Source organism: Botrytis fragariae, assembly GCF_013461495.1.
Source record: "Botrytis fragariae strain BVB16 chromosome Unknown tig00000045, whole genome shotgun sequence".
NCBI lineage: Eukaryota > Fungi > Ascomycota > Leotiomycetes > Helotiales > Sclerotiniaceae > Botrytis > Botrytis fragariae.
The window spans coordinates 1,021,725-1,036,427 of record NW_023500991.1 but is presented as its reverse complement, the minus strand read 5'-3'; the positions used below and the strand labels follow the sequence as shown (position 1 = coordinate 1,036,427).

Sequence of the window (14,703 nt, the reverse complement as noted above, 5' to 3'; positions counted from 1 at the left end):
CGCATTGCAAAATCCAATCAAATACAATATCAAACCAGAGACCAAGCCAGCCAAGCCAAACCAATTGATCCAATCCAATCAGTCAAGTCAGTTAGTCAATAAAGTCAATCCATTCATTCGTTTATCCTCACTTCCACTCCCCAACTTCCCCCCCCCTCCCGCCTATTTTTTTTTTGGTAAAGATACCCATCTAGAGCTCCGTTATCTCTCTTTCTAAATTAAACACAATAATCGAGTTGTGAAGGTCACTCCATCTATCAACTCAAAAACTTGAACCGAAAACTAAAAACTTGTAGAATATGAACCAGTGGTATTTTTGTACAACAGCGAAAGCACAAAGGCTTCAAAATGCACTTTGAACATAGCCAACAACAGTTGGAGTGAAGCTAGAAAGGCAAATCAATAAACGTGCTTGATGCTGAAAAGTATAAAACGCCGACGCCGCTATGCAATTGTGTATTTGGAGGCGAAGAAAACAAGATTAATAACAAAAACGCGCGCTCTTTTGTAATATTCGGTGAAAGAAAAGATGAATCGAAATCGCCAGGCGCCGCCATGTCCGACCGCCTTCTATATGTCCTTTGGCGCGTGAATATTCGTGCCACGTCTCGAGGGGTATATGATTCGCTTTTGCGCTTTTGCAAAGCAAAGTACGTCCTTTATACAAAAAGTTTGTGAAAGAAATGAAGAGTCTTTAGCAAGTGTCGACAAAAGAATTTGTAGGCCACGTGTAGCCAGCGTCTGACCAAGACGTATGGTTTTGATTTTTCTAAATTAGTTAGCATGCTGCTCTGAGCGATTGAAGAAAGTGATAGATCAACTTACATATGCCTTCGGGAACTTTTCGATGTATTCGGTGGTTGGGTATCCATCAGGGTCACAAGTGATCGATTCGGATCCTTCTTCTTGATATATCCGGATGTAATCAAAACGCATGGTAGCGGGGAATAGAGTGTTCAAATTAGGCATCATAACTTGGGAGAAACTGGTACCCATTCCCAAGTTCATGATAAGAGCCATAGGCTCCTCCGGCATCGTTCGTTGGCCAACGTTTCCGTTTGGTCTCAATGCACGGGCGTCCATTTTCCAAGTGTACTGATCACCAACGAACCATGTCACCTGTCCCTCGGATCCAGGAGTATATTCAAATCCATACGTTTGATATCCGTTGCCATCATACCAATCATTGTTGAGCCAAGTCACTGAAGACATAGCTTGTTGATAATTCCCACCTCGGTAGGCGTTCACAGAAGTCTGTTCGTTGTCATAAACCTCAACATAGTTGTAATCGGGCATGTAGAATATGTCGAATGGGGCAATCTGGTAAGATTGAGATGCGGAACCTGTAGCCGTTCCCCAGTTCTCCGTCATGAATGCAATACTGGCTTCTATTCCATCAATTTCGGGTGCTGATCGAGAATTGCCGCTTGAAGGATGCGTTTCGCCCTTACACGTACAAGCTGGCAGCTTCATACCGGGTAACCAATTGATACCATCCGGTGAACTTTGATTTGCCGTAATTCCGTAATCGCATTTATCCCAATAACTGTAGGGCCACATTCCCTCTGTGGTAGCTAGGTAACCGGGTCGTCCCAAATTGCCCATACTCCAGAAACCGGGCCAGAAACCGGGCCAATCTCCTCGGCCAGGTAATGAAATACTAGCTTCCACACGACCACCCTTAAAGCACAACTTATTCCATGATTGGACCATCCCAGAGCGATAATTTAAGTTGTGACTTTGGAAAGCGTCGAATTTGATGTTCAGAGTGCCGTTTCCAGTCGTTACAGCATCGGGATCGTACCATTCCAAATCCTGAGTAGCACCATACCAAATATCCACGGCTTGAAAGAATGGGTCATCGCCATCGTAGAAAGTTCGTCCATCGGTATTGAATTCGTCAGAAAACTAGGATCATTTAGCATTAAACAAAACTCCATGATGTAAGAAACCCTACCACAAGCTTCAATTTGGTGCCATCATGAGCGGTCTTGCTCTTGACGGAGTCTGGAGTGTCCGGATCTATGAGACCCGTTCTCACGTTCTTAAGAAGGGAAATTTTATCTGATAAACAATCTGCGGCTGCTGCACAAGCACCATGAGTAGGATCGATTTTGTCTTTCACGAATGTACTAGACAATTGTTAGCAGAAGTTTTCCCAGCGATCGATTAATAACATACACAACTGGATATGCTACGAACAAGGCTAGTACGCCCAAGACGATGAAGATCAATCCTCCAACATTCGTAAGACCTCTCCGATTCCATATATCGCACTTATCCATATCTTTATCACTTGGATCCGGGTTGTGAAGGTAATCATCTTTCTCAACATCTTCTGGGAAAAGTAATAATCCTGCAGATGGCATGATGTTATATTTTTCGGAAACAGTTTGTGTATTGATATTCTCATCATCGCTGTCGCCGGCTCTCGAAGAAGCTCTCGAGTCATCAAAAGGTGAGCCAAATGGTCCTGCTCGACTGTCTCGACTTCCCGCCTCTGAGCTCCAACTTGTTCTGCGTGATGAAAACCCTGATACTGAGGGAGAAGGTAAGGGATAGTCGGAGTATGATGATGATTGATTATTCGCTGAAGGCCGTGATCTCGAAGGAGGAAGTAGCATTTCATTTGACTGAGCTACATCGGGTGAGCCATATACTTGAGGGGCAGCCATGCGTGACTGTTGCGAGCCTGAAGTCGGTGGTCGCGGCGGCGGGATCAACTGCCTCGATTGACCAGGAGTTCCCGCAGTAGAAGGAGAGCTAGTAGATGAATTGAGTAGATCTCCACCACTGCCCGAATTGACTGTTATGTGAGGGGGCCTTCGCCCGGAGCCACTGTAGGAGTGGTCCATATCGACGATAAAAACGAGCCCAAATTAGAATCTTATGAGTGCAATAGCATATGCTACGTCAGCCAAGGCGGTTGTGGTTGGTGTTTTGGAATGTGGAATTCGTAACGGGTTCGTAAAATGGAAGAGTGAAGATAGATCAAGAACACGCTCAATTCTTCTCAAAGTTCTCGGGCGGCAATCAACAGCAAGCTCGGATCAAATCGTGAAGTTCGAAATTCATAGAATATTATCGTAAAAGGTATCGAGTGTCGTTAGTTTTAACAGCTGAGAAGTGAAGGATGAAGATTGAGGTCTTCCAGATGGCCAGCAGAATTTACAAAGAAAGGAGGTGTATCCAAGAATCCTTCTTGATCGAAATGAGAAGGGAGCGTGTACAAACGAATGTCGGTATTAGAATCAAGGTCGAAGTCGAAGTCGATTGTTGGATTAAACTTTCTTGATATCGTTTGGAGAATATCTCAAGTATTGTGTTTCTGGTGTGGAAAAGGTGTTTTGGTTGTCAATGGTTGGTTGTGATTGTGGTTGTAGTTGTAGTTGACAAACTAGGGCGTTCAAATCAACATGAAGTAGAAATCTTTTGGCGTTAGATGAATGAATGCTGGTTGGGTGGGTGGATGGATGGATGGATGGTGGCGCGGATGAAAAGGAAATCAGCAGGCTTCGGCTTTGAATCAAGTTTGCTTTCTTTAGAACATGCAGAAGTAGAAAATGCGCGCAAGGCAAGTTGACCGGGAAGGTTCGAATGCAGATTTCTTAGGGTTTGTTTGAGACCTTTGAGATGTTCTTAGGTTGTTCTTTTCCTCGCACTTTGTGTTATTTTGGAATCTTTCAATCTTTCAATCTCGCACGCAAACTTTCAATCTTCCTTTCCTAGCACCGCCTGGGTATGTAGGTATGTACCTGGGTAGACAAAGTCAATGAATGGATAAGGTTGGTTGATTGTCGAGTCGAGTCGATTTGATTTGATTTTGATTGATTGATTGATTCAGATCACAAGTGCCCAGGTGGGTGGTTTAAACAATCCTCTTTCCCTCTCCCTTCCCAAATTCACTTATAACTCTTGACAATTTCGCTCAATCAAGGACCAGCTTTCGCCGCTAGACAATATGAGGCATGTTACGATACATAGGGAAACAATTTATTGCCCAGGTGGTATCGATTAATTGGTTACAGTTAAATAAATAATCAAAAAGAGGGCGGAAGCACATTCAAATTTCAATGGCACATTGCACATTGCACATTGCACAAGCAAGATTGCTGATTGCAAAAGATTAGCTAGGGTGGCTAGGTTGTTACCATATCCCTAAAAGGGGGTCTCTCCTTAGAAGAAAAAAAAGGAAAGTCCAAGGGTTTTTTTCTTCTCATCACCCCAATCCTGGACTGACTGATTGAAGAAACAAGGGTGATTGGGCCTTTTTTTGTGGAATCGTCAAGAATTAGAATTAAGGTACGAAGTACACATGTGCAATCGAATCAACACGGCAGAACCCTTTCTCGATGACAATATCGTGATATATCAGACTGTTGATACCTAGGTAGGCATTTCTCACGTTATACATCTACCAGTGTATCCTCGAGCATTGATAATTGAACATCCATTTCAAATGATCCCATCCTGCATGTCCTCTCTTGGTACTGGGTTTGCAATCATGAATCTATGAACCAAATCCATCCTAACTTCTAACATACCCATGCCGTCCGGTTTGGTGCTATGTCAAGTCTGTTTCCAGGCCCGTTCCAATGGTTTCCGCATATTGGTGAAGCATAATCGCCGGATCTATTCTCAAAAGCTCCTGGTAGATCAATAAAAGGCTTCTAGTGATTTTAGTTTGATGAGTCTGACCAATTCTTTCCAAAGCATACACGGTAGTCTCATCCAGAGCACAGTACCTACATCTCACGCTTTCTCACGCTTTCTCACGCTTTCTCACCTCGGACTAGAATGTTAGTGTGTTGCCTACTATAGGATGAGTGATCTTTATTACAAGCGCAGGTTCAGTGTCCTTCTCTTTCCTTCCTGTTCATCGCGTTTACCTCCCTTAAGGCTGGGAAGGCTGCATGTTCTTTTATACCTCAGACGACTATATCGATAACCAATAGGATGCATCGTCTTGTTGAGCCTACAAGTCATGACTTTCTCATATTTCTCATCTTGGCTACTATGATTGAGTCAATTCCAAAGTAGAGAGTGTCGCTCCTTGTTGGCTGACGAGCATGCTAACCATAAGCATACCTCAATCAATGCAAAAGGCTACCTACCTACCTCCCTACCTAGGTAATGCTTTTTTCCCCTTGCGTGGCTCTATTTTCAGTCGTCTGTTTACTCAGCTGGAACATCAAACAGCAGCTCTATTGTACTCCAAACACCAACAACAGATGACCAACCTCACCGAAGAGTGGCAACTACGGTCTACCATCTCGTACAGCAGCAACAACATAGCTTATCATAGGGTAAATTTATAACTCACAGGCTCACAGCCTCAACTTGTTTACGCGTCCAAAATAATTTAAGTGGCACCTTTGCCCTGGCTATCTATTAATACCCCTAGCTACTATCAAGATTCAGTATGGCCCGCTTCTTGACCATCGTTCGCTTTACGCGATTAGGATTAACTTGAAATGCAGTATCCTGGAAAGCATGCATGTAGAGAGTACTTTGGTTTGAATCTCAGATATCCTTGAGCAATGGGCATGCTACAATCTGAAATCCCCTTCATGACCTCATCAATACCGCCGAATACAAAACTCTCTGGTGACTTGTCTTTTTTGCTGACCTCCTTTTTGGAACCTCGACCAATTACTTGTCCTCATTCTCCTGCTTCTTAAGTGAGCAATATCCAGTCTCCAGACTTACTCAGCAAAGAACAACGGCGATCACAATAACGGTTTTCCCACATCCACTTCCACCAATTCTGAAGATCTCATGGAAGATCCAACCTGTCTTTTCCACTCAAAAACATGAAACCCCAACCATTCCGGTGAAGCTTACCTGGCAAGCGTGGCTGGTCGTTACAACTTACGGAGTACAAAACGGAGTATCGTACTCGTAGAGTCTTTTGAGTTCAACTCGTTCATCAGGTTGCATTTGCATGATGGATCAATTTCGGACCAATTTCCCAAGGTAATCCACAAACTATCATCAGACTTCAAAGGCGTCTTCTTTCACGTGATAAGTTCCTCTATCGGGATGCAAAAAATAAATGAGATCCACTGCTGTGATATTTCTGTTATCTTTCATCTTTTCGTGTAAAGCTTGGCGGCGCAGGTACCGGTCGGGATGATGGAATAAGTGTCCGTCCCTACATGCGTATTTGATATCACAAAAAGCGTACGGACGGTTCACACTTATATCGGTAAAGGGGTGTGATTGAAGGATTCTGGTTTTACATCGGGGTTTGCATCGGTTTTCCAGAGAGTCTCGTATAAATATTAACATGTACCGCAATTTTAGATTCTAGTACCGGAAAGCTACCTAGGGAATGGCACTCATAATTACAAAGGATTGGAGGAGGCTCTGGGATCTAGAACAGTTTCATATTCACGAAGCTACTACTATTGAAACGTTATAATCTGCATGTTACTGACATCCAGTGCAGACTATACAACACCTTCTTCACCACCAACGGTACCTACCAATCGTTACACTTTCTTTACAATTTCACGCCTACATTCTTACTTTATCCTCATATATTAGCCATCCCCAAAGCTTCAAGAGTCAAGACATTCGATACCTAGGTACTTGAGCCTCACAGTCCTCTTGAAGAACCGTGAGAGTCTCACATTTCCTCAAGTAAATCATTTATGTCATCATACTTTGTTCAATCATCAATCACCCAAATGTCAAGGATTTCTCTTACCTCACTCTGATCCTATCGGTCTGGACCAAGTGTAAGGGTATATAAATTGAGGATCTACCGTAGATTACAATTTATAAAGATTTGATTGAAAGCCAATATGGTGGGCTTTCAAGACATATGAAGCATCCAAGTGGCATGTATGTATTTTGTTTCATGTTTTTTTGATGTCGATTACTTTTGCTGCTCGTATTGAGAGAGTTAGTATAGAGGCTGTGCAAGGGAAGGCCCGTTTTTACTCTCAAGTTGAGTTGATTATATCGCGGCTATGTGCAAGCATAAAGTTATGCTTGCAACGTTGACCCACGAGCTCCATTGTAAATCGTTTAGCAAGGAAATAATACAAAGTTCACTCTGTACATCAAACTTTCAACGGTTTACCAGAGTTGTCCTTCCATTCTGTGGAGCGCTTTCGTCCGAAGTAAATACGTACACTTTATGGACGTACTTGTTAATATATTTCAAATTGTTGTTACCAGATTTCGAGTTCGAATGCCCGGACATGAATGAGAGAAACTGCGACAACTTGGCACATTCTGGACATCAAAGTGATCGACGAAGAATAGTCAATTATCTAGCAGTGATTTATTGTCTCATACTAACCAAATTGTCACCGCTTTCTTGACAAGTGCCAGTGTTTACATCAGAGATATTGTTTCATGCTTCAGGTAAGATGGGCTTCACAGTCTAGATGTGAGATGTCGATATCAGATGCAAGAGTTTCGTAGCTTCTGTCAGACTCAATAGACTCTTATTCTTCATGTCCAATAGTGTGTTTGGAGAGCGAGGTTTCAATTGGAATTCACGATGGGCAAGAGTTACAAAGAGAGTGACGATGTACATGACAACCGCTTGAATTTGTCCACATTGAATTGAATTATAGCTCAATAGAACGGATCTGAATATCGTATATACAAGTTGTAAGCTTTCACAGTTTCGATGTATAACTATGTTTACATATATCCACTCAGAGAAATTCGCATTATTCATATACTCTTTGCTGGTAATTAGTTGCGAGATTCCCTGCGAAAATTATGGATAGCTTGGATTCAACGAAAAAGTAAATAACGCGATGATGAGATCGTCAGAGTGTAGGTTATCGTTCCCTTCCATTCCATCGCTCGCTTCTGTTGAGATACAAAATTCAGTCTCAAAGAGCCAGAACGATATTCTGGACATTCTAGGTACTCTCTCAACCAAACCTCGAAAGATCAGAAGAATACTTCTGTATGTCATTTCCGTAATTTCTATTATCCTTACGATCTAGCACAGCAATAGGTAGACACGCAGCTGCAAGGTATGTGCCTCAGCATTCAATCCAAGTATATACATATCACACAGCATCGCATGGGACAGCGAGCCAAAGAACAATTACTCGTGTCATCCAAGTCCACAGAACCAACTTGACAATTCAATAAATAGTTAATATTAATATTCGGGTATCCAATTCCTATATCCATAAAGGATATTATCATAACTTCATAACTGATCCATCATGCCACACCCATGGCTGGATTGGCACCAGTGCGATGCTTCTCAAGGTCACCTTGATAGTGCTCAACGTCAACCCCGTTCTTGTCACTAATCTCTTGAGCTCTTCTCTCGATATCTGCGGCGTAGCCGGCGTTGTACGATGCTTTGTCTGTTCCGGGAACCTATTTTGCTGTTAGGATTTGAGGTTTTTGAATGTGTAGTACGAGTTAGTGATAAACAGGAAGAACTTACGAGAATGGGTGCATGAGTAAAGAGATAATTCATTTCTTCCAAAGGCTTTCTTGCGGTTTCGGGCAAGAATAGGTAGAAGAATAGCGCATTCGTGAAATTGCAAATGATGAAGACGAAGTAGAATTTGTATCCAATGTTGGTCATGGCCATATCGGTAATTTGACCGATCAGCGTGTTGAAGGCGAAGGAAACCATGGTTGCGATGGAGACACCCTTAGAACGGGTACGGGTGTCAAAGATTTCGGCAGGGATTACCCAAGAGAGAGGTCCGCAGGTACAGGAGAAGGAGAAATTGTACAGCCAGGTCATGATGATGAAACCCCAGGAGGCGCCGATGTTATGGTTGGTGGCGGGCGGAAAGCTGGCGATGAGGACACAGGCAATGAGGAATGTGAGCTGGAGCGATTGTTAGTATTTTGTGATCTTGTATGTAGAGGAAGTGAGGAATTGGATGACTAACCATATTAAACAGATTACCCCAAATCAAAGGCCATCTTCGTCCCAACTTATCAATGAATAATACACAGCACGCTTCTCCAAGCAAAGCAATGATATTGTTGATAGCTTGATATTTCAAAGCATCACTTCCTACAATGCCAATCTGTCCATAGATCTTTACGGAATAGTACTGGATTGCGGAAACACCAGTCATTTGAACCGATGCCTGCAAGGCACACGCGATAAATAATCGACGGAAAGATGACTTGTTTGTGAACAATTCCAAGTAAGATTTTGCCTCATGTTCATGCTCATACGTAATGCTGTCTTGGATTTGATCGAATTCTGCTCGGACCCAGGGATCATTTTCATCACCATGGGCGTGCAATCTGGCGAGCGTTTTGAGTCCCTTGTCTGGGTATCCATGATCGATGAGCCAACGTGGAGATTCGGGAAAGAGGAAAATGAGACCGGCGAGAACAACGGCGGGAAGCAGTTGGAGTCCCAGTGGCAAGCGCCATTGTGCAGAGTTGCCTTTGATGCCGATATATGTTCCGTAACTAATCCATCCGGCGACGAGAGCACCAATTCCCAACATGAATTGTTGTAAGGATGTGATGCGACCTCGAATGCTGGGATGTGCGATTTCGGCTTGGTAGAGGGGAATAATCATAACAAGGAAACCAACTAGTGAATTGCTTGTTAGTGATGGCCTGTTGGAATAGAATTGCTGAGTTCCGATAGCTTACCTCCTAATCCGGCAATCCATCTACCGGCCCAAAGATAATGAATATGCTGTGCACCGGTTTGGAGACCGCCTCCGAGTAGAAAGATAAGACATCCTGCAAAGATGGTCCATCGACGACCGAATCTATCTCCAACTGGTCCTGCAAGACCGGAACCACAAAATGCTCCACCCGTGAAGAAGGATACTACAATACCACTAAGCCAGTTAGTTTTGCATCATATCACTGGAAGAGGACCTTTTACATTTCTGTTGAAGTTGGCTGGAATTTTTCGACGAATGTTTCACTTGCAACGACTTCTGCGATAACACCTAATTACTGTTAGAGCTGGTTTATAGAGTCTTGAGTATACAATCTACGTACCTAGATCATAACCATAGAGAATAGAACCCACAGAGGCGAAAACACCTACGAGGAACTGTGATTTAGTGTTAGCAATGGCCAAGAACACAAAGTTTCAAACACATAAATCTTACCTGATAGACTTTTGGAGACAGAACCATGGCTGTAACGATGCTCGAAAGCTTACAGTATCAATTAAAGAAATGTTCTCAAGAAGAGATACTGATCAAAGGGGATCAACATTTGCATGCGAAATCTTCACATCTTATATTCTTCACTGCACTTCACAATTTACCAACACCAACAACATACCATATGATAATACGCTAGTTATGCGGGGATCCTGGGGAAATGGCACCTGGGAGCTCCCGAAATGGCACTCTACGATAGTCTTCTAGCTCTCCGCGTTGGGGAACCAGCCACTCCCTTGTTATGATTCGTTCTTGAGCATGTCCTGTGCATCTTGGTGCGCAGGGATACTTCGGCTCAAGAACGCCCATTGGTACGCATCTGCATGTTCGATTAATGTACGGTAATGACTTCCTCCCAAGTCTCCAAGCATTTTCTGGAGATTGACCGCGGATTGCTCTTGCTATGTTATGGAGGGCGTGAGCAGACCAGGGTGTGCAAGTCCCAACGTGGGGTGCGGAGACGTAGATTTTCGCTTGTTGGTGGCTTGAGATTTTCCATCCAGTAAGAGGGGCTCGCTTGTCGGGAGGGCGCGTGCAGCTTCGGATTAAATGGTCCAATAGCTCGGAGCAACGTATATGCGCACCAATGAGCGCACAGAGTGGTGACCGACTACCCGCACTCTTCTTGTTTGTGCGTGTGGATTTGTGAGTCGATATCGTCGTATCAGGTGGGTAAGGTGGAGACGGGAGACTGTCTTCAGTCTTGTCAGATGCGGTTCCGAGGTTTATTAAGATGGCAGGATTCCATGTGCAGCGCTTTATGTTGTTTGTTTCATCCCGTGAGGCACGGAATACTACACGGATCTGAACAAGGGAAAGAGATATTGACACGATGACGACGTTTACGAGAATACCCGATGGAGAGACGCCTTCGATTAGTATTGATGCGTCGAGGAGGTTGTCGAAGATCGGTATGTTTTCGAGAGCTTCGTGCGTCGTTAGATACATACGAAAGTATACTGACTTTGAAATAGACCCTATGATATATGGAGGGTTTATGGAGTGAGTGATACTTTTGTACATCTTCAAAAGTCAGGTGTCGTTTGACTACTTGGGGACATACGTAGGAGGACTTGTTTGATATCCTCTCTAAGACTAGGATCTCATCTAAACTCGCATGATCTGAGATTAGAATGAGAAGATCTCCATATGATGGTGCTCGCTGAAAAGTTGAAGCGAGGAGCCATATGAACTATATTTTGGCTGTCTTTCAAGAGAGTTCAAGTTTCAAAGAATGTCTAAAACGCCATTTTGTGCGAACATCGTCATCTACTGGACATTAGACCTTCTCGAGTGGGAAAGTCCATGTACACACCACAACCGGTTGAATATGCAATGTAGTTTTCACATCGTTCCATTCTACATCACCTGAAAGTTCCCCATGTCACGAGCGTGTGGCCTGGGAGATAGGTTACATATATCTCAGCTTGAAGCCATTTCCCCTATTTGTATACCTGCTCACACATAGCAGACATATGGGCCGTTGCATTTACGGTGGAATATACGATCCTGGAAACCCTCTCTCCGACAAACATGGTTACCGCACGGATGTCCTCGGTGCGCTCCGCGAACTCGATATTCCTGTGATTCGCTACCCTGGTGGAAATTTCATCGCTACATATCACTGGGAAGATGGAATCGGACCTAGAGAAAATCGACCTGCTCGACCTGAACTTGCTTGGTTAGGAACTGAGACGAATGAATTTGGTATTTGACCCTCTTATTTGTTCATTTGAGCTCGGAAGCTAACAGCATCCAGGAACTGATGAATTCATGCATTATCTCAGTGTTCTCTCAGAGGGAAAGGAAAAACGGGTCGAACCCTATTTCTGTCTCAATATGGGAACAGGGACATTGACCGAAGCATTGGCGTGGGTAGAGTATTGCAACGGTACCCGAAATACCTACTATGCCAATCTTCGAAGAAAGAATGGACATAAAGAACCATACAATATCAAATACTGGGCACTAGGGAACGAAGTTTGGGGACCGTGGCAAGTTGAGCAAATGACTGCTGAAGACTAGTACGTTAAATCTCCCACTCCAAGAAACCATTATTAAATGAATCCAGCGCCAAGAAAGCCCTCCAATGGTCTAAAGCTCTCCATCTCCTCGACCCATCCCTTCAGCTCATTCTCTGTGGCGAAACAGGTCTCTCCCCCTGGGATCTCACCGTGCTACTACCCAATATTCACCACATAACCATGCACAGTATCCACATCTACAGCACCTCATCCCAACATCTCCCCAACGCCCTTTCACCCCTGCAAGCAGAAACCGCCATCGAATCCGCCGCCTCCCTCATCCAAATCGCACGCATCCAAGCCAAGATCCCTCCCTCAGTACCTGTCCCCAAAATCTGTTTCGACGAATGGAACGTATGGGATCCATTACGTGCACCCGGAGAAGAGGGAGCCGAGGAAAAATACACTCTAAGCGATGCTCTAGCCGTCGGTGTGTGGTTGAATGTTTTTATTCGACAGAGTCGATATGTTGGGATGGCTAATCTGGCTCAGAGCGTTAACGTCATTTCTCCATTGATGACAAGTAAAGATGGGATTATTAAACAAACGACTTGGTGGCCATTATGGCTGTATAGTAAGTATATGCGTGGATGGACTCTGGGCTACATGTGAGAGGGGGGGCGTACGAAGGGGTTCAGGAACCGAAGTGGTTGGGGAGTGTAGTGGGTGAACAGGGAGGAGCGAGCTGGTTGGATGTGGCGGGAAGTATAGATGAGGATGGAGTAATCAGTTTGTGTGTTGTGAATGTGAGCGAGGAGGAGAGTTTCGAGACGGATTTACTGGGGGTGAAGGGTGAGGTTGAGGTTTTCACTATCACTGGAGATAATGTTAAGGTGACCAATACGGCGGAGAAGGAAGAAGTGGGTATTAAGGAAAGTAAATGGGATGGTAAGGGTAAATACACTTTTGGAAAACATTCTCTTACGATGTTGAGATGGGCAACGGGAGAGAAAGTTGTGGAAGTTAAGAGGGGTGAGGGAGAGAGATTGGATACGAGAAAGTTGGCATGGGCGGGTGATAGGGAACTTGAGAGATCCTAAGTATGTTATAGAAATATGATTGTTAAAAGAAATCAGTGCAAGAAGTCCAATGGGCTATTCGCGGATTACTGGTGTTGCTCTCTTCAATTATCCATTCCCAAAAGCGCATAGACTTTGCCAACTTTCAGGCATCTGCTCCCAGTCTATTTTTTTCACCCTAATGCAAGAAATTCTTTTCCTCAAAAGCCGCACGAATAGTGTTATGAAACCATAGATGTATCAAAAGGTTCAAGTGCTAGTTCCCGGCGAACCCTTATTATTGCTCCAGATGAATCGTTGTTCCCAACTTCATGAACTCTGGCAATCTTGGTAAGTGGTTTTTTTTGGAATTAAATGTCATACTCAATTAGTAGTATCATGGTCCAAATAACATGGCCGGGTTTACAAATATAGTATCTAATCAATCATCTACCCGAAAACAATACGACTCCATGGCAGGTCAGTAATCCTCCCACATAAGAAAGCTCCCATTAACTCGCATAATTAAAATGTCCCAACTCTATATCCAGCAATATCATTATGTAAAGCTCTATGTAGAAATCTTGCCGTTCTCTTCACATCCACTCCCCCTCTAAACAACAATCGCCTACTACAAACTCACCCCAATCTAACTCGGAACCCCATCTCTCGTCACAAAACTCCAGCAACCACCACAGCTCCCGCCGCCATCAAAGCCACTTTCCCAACATTACATGATCCACAAGAAGCCCCCGCAATCTCTGTTCCTCCCGCCAGAATAGGTTCATGCCTAGTCAGCTCAAGTTAGCATCTATTTCTCTCTACTCCAAACCAACATCATCCCGGCTGCCACATCCCCTATTTCCTCAAACCTCAAACCTCAAAAACAACAACCCCAACCCAAAATTCATCTCCAATCCAACTCCCCATCCCCAAACAACAGAAAAAATACACATACCATCCACAATGCACAAAAGTCTGCAGCGTAACACAACTCCAATAAGTAGTCTGATGATATTTTTCCTGAAGCTGAATCTCTTCTGCACTTGGCGCGGCTGTGATTAACGCATCTTCTTCACTCGTTTCGCTCGGTCTAGAAGCTTGGAATCCCTCCCGAGGATTCCCATTCCTCCAATCTTTCCGGATCAAGAACGGGGTTGATGATGATCCCGATGCAGAAATAGTGTTTGTAGCCGTGGAAACCGGTGTAGGCGCCGACAACAACGAAGCGATAATAACAGGCAAGAAACTCAAGACGACGAGTCGTGAGATAGCTTTCATATTTCTCTAAAGTATTTGGGTCATGAACTCGGTCTAACTCGTATTCCGCACTTCAAAAAGTCTAAACTTTCAGACTGATTCGAAGACGACTTCGGACTCGGGGGGTTTTAAAATACACGATTGTTTGTTTCACACTCAAGCTTTCAGTTCAGCAATCGAAACGTCGAGAAATAGAACGTAGCTTCAAGGACTGAGTATGCGATTCGAGATCGAGAATAGGTTTCTCTGGGTAAATAAAAATGATGACTG

The 14,703-nt window shown here is 43.9% G+C and overlaps 5 protein-coding genes across 5 annotated transcripts; 2 read left to right on the top strand and 3 right to left on the bottom strand.

Annotated features, from left to right (window-relative positions):
* Nucleotides 1-694: 694 nt before the first annotated feature.
* Bfra_003525 (putative beta- glucan synthetase protein) lies at nucleotides 695-2,855 on the bottom strand (the record flags this gene model as incomplete). The annotated part of the gene is made up of 4 exons (XM_037333930.1): nucleotides 695-769; nucleotides 826-1,908; nucleotides 1,958-2,132; nucleotides 2,182-2,855. The coding sequence occupies 4 exons, from the start codon at nucleotides 2,853-2,855 to the stop codon at nucleotides 695-697; spliced, it is 2,007 nt and encodes a 668-aa protein (XP_037194017.1).
* A 4,360-nt stretch (nucleotides 2,856-7,215) lies between these two features.
* Bfra_003524 (uncharacterized protein) lies at nucleotides 7,216-7,565 on the top strand (the record flags this gene model as incomplete). The annotated part of the gene is given in 3 exon segments (XM_037333929.1): nucleotides 7,216-7,274; nucleotides 7,288-7,377; nucleotides 7,481-7,565. The coding sequence occupies 3 exon segments, from the start codon at nucleotides 7,216-7,218 to the stop codon at nucleotides 7,563-7,565; spliced, it is 234 nt and encodes a 77-aa protein (XP_037194016.1).
* A 637-nt stretch (nucleotides 7,566-8,202) lies between these two features.
* Bfra_003523 (putative mfs sugar transporter protein) lies at nucleotides 8,203-10,121 on the bottom strand (the record flags this gene model as incomplete). The annotated part of the gene is made up of 7 exons (XM_037333928.1): nucleotides 8,203-8,364; nucleotides 8,435-8,830; nucleotides 8,895-9,559; nucleotides 9,622-9,815; nucleotides 9,863-9,929; nucleotides 9,982-10,036; nucleotides 10,095-10,121. The coding sequence occupies 7 exons, from the start codon at nucleotides 10,119-10,121 to the stop codon at nucleotides 8,203-8,205; spliced, it is 1,566 nt and encodes a 521-aa protein (XP_037194015.1).
* Nucleotides 10,122-11,626: 1,505 nt separating this feature from the next.
* Bfra_003522ia (putative glycoside hydrolase family 51 protein) lies at nucleotides 11,627-13,215 on the top strand (the record flags this gene model as incomplete). The annotated part of the gene is made up of 4 exons (XM_037333927.1): nucleotides 11,627-11,858; nucleotides 11,911-12,175; nucleotides 12,223-12,749; nucleotides 12,839-13,215. The coding sequence occupies 4 exons, from the start codon at nucleotides 11,627-11,629 to the stop codon at nucleotides 13,213-13,215; spliced, it is 1,401 nt and encodes a 466-aa protein (XP_037194014.1).
* Nucleotides 13,216-13,845: 630 nt separating this feature from the next.
* Nucleotides 13,846-14,454, bottom strand: Bfra_003521 (uncharacterized protein; the record flags this gene model as incomplete). The annotated part of the gene is made up of 2 exons (XM_037333926.1): nucleotides 13,846-13,963; nucleotides 14,132-14,454. The coding sequence occupies 2 exons, from the start codon at nucleotides 14,452-14,454 to the stop codon at nucleotides 13,846-13,848; spliced, it is 441 nt and encodes a 146-aa protein (XP_037194013.1).
* Nucleotides 14,455-14,703: the final 249 nt, after the last annotated feature.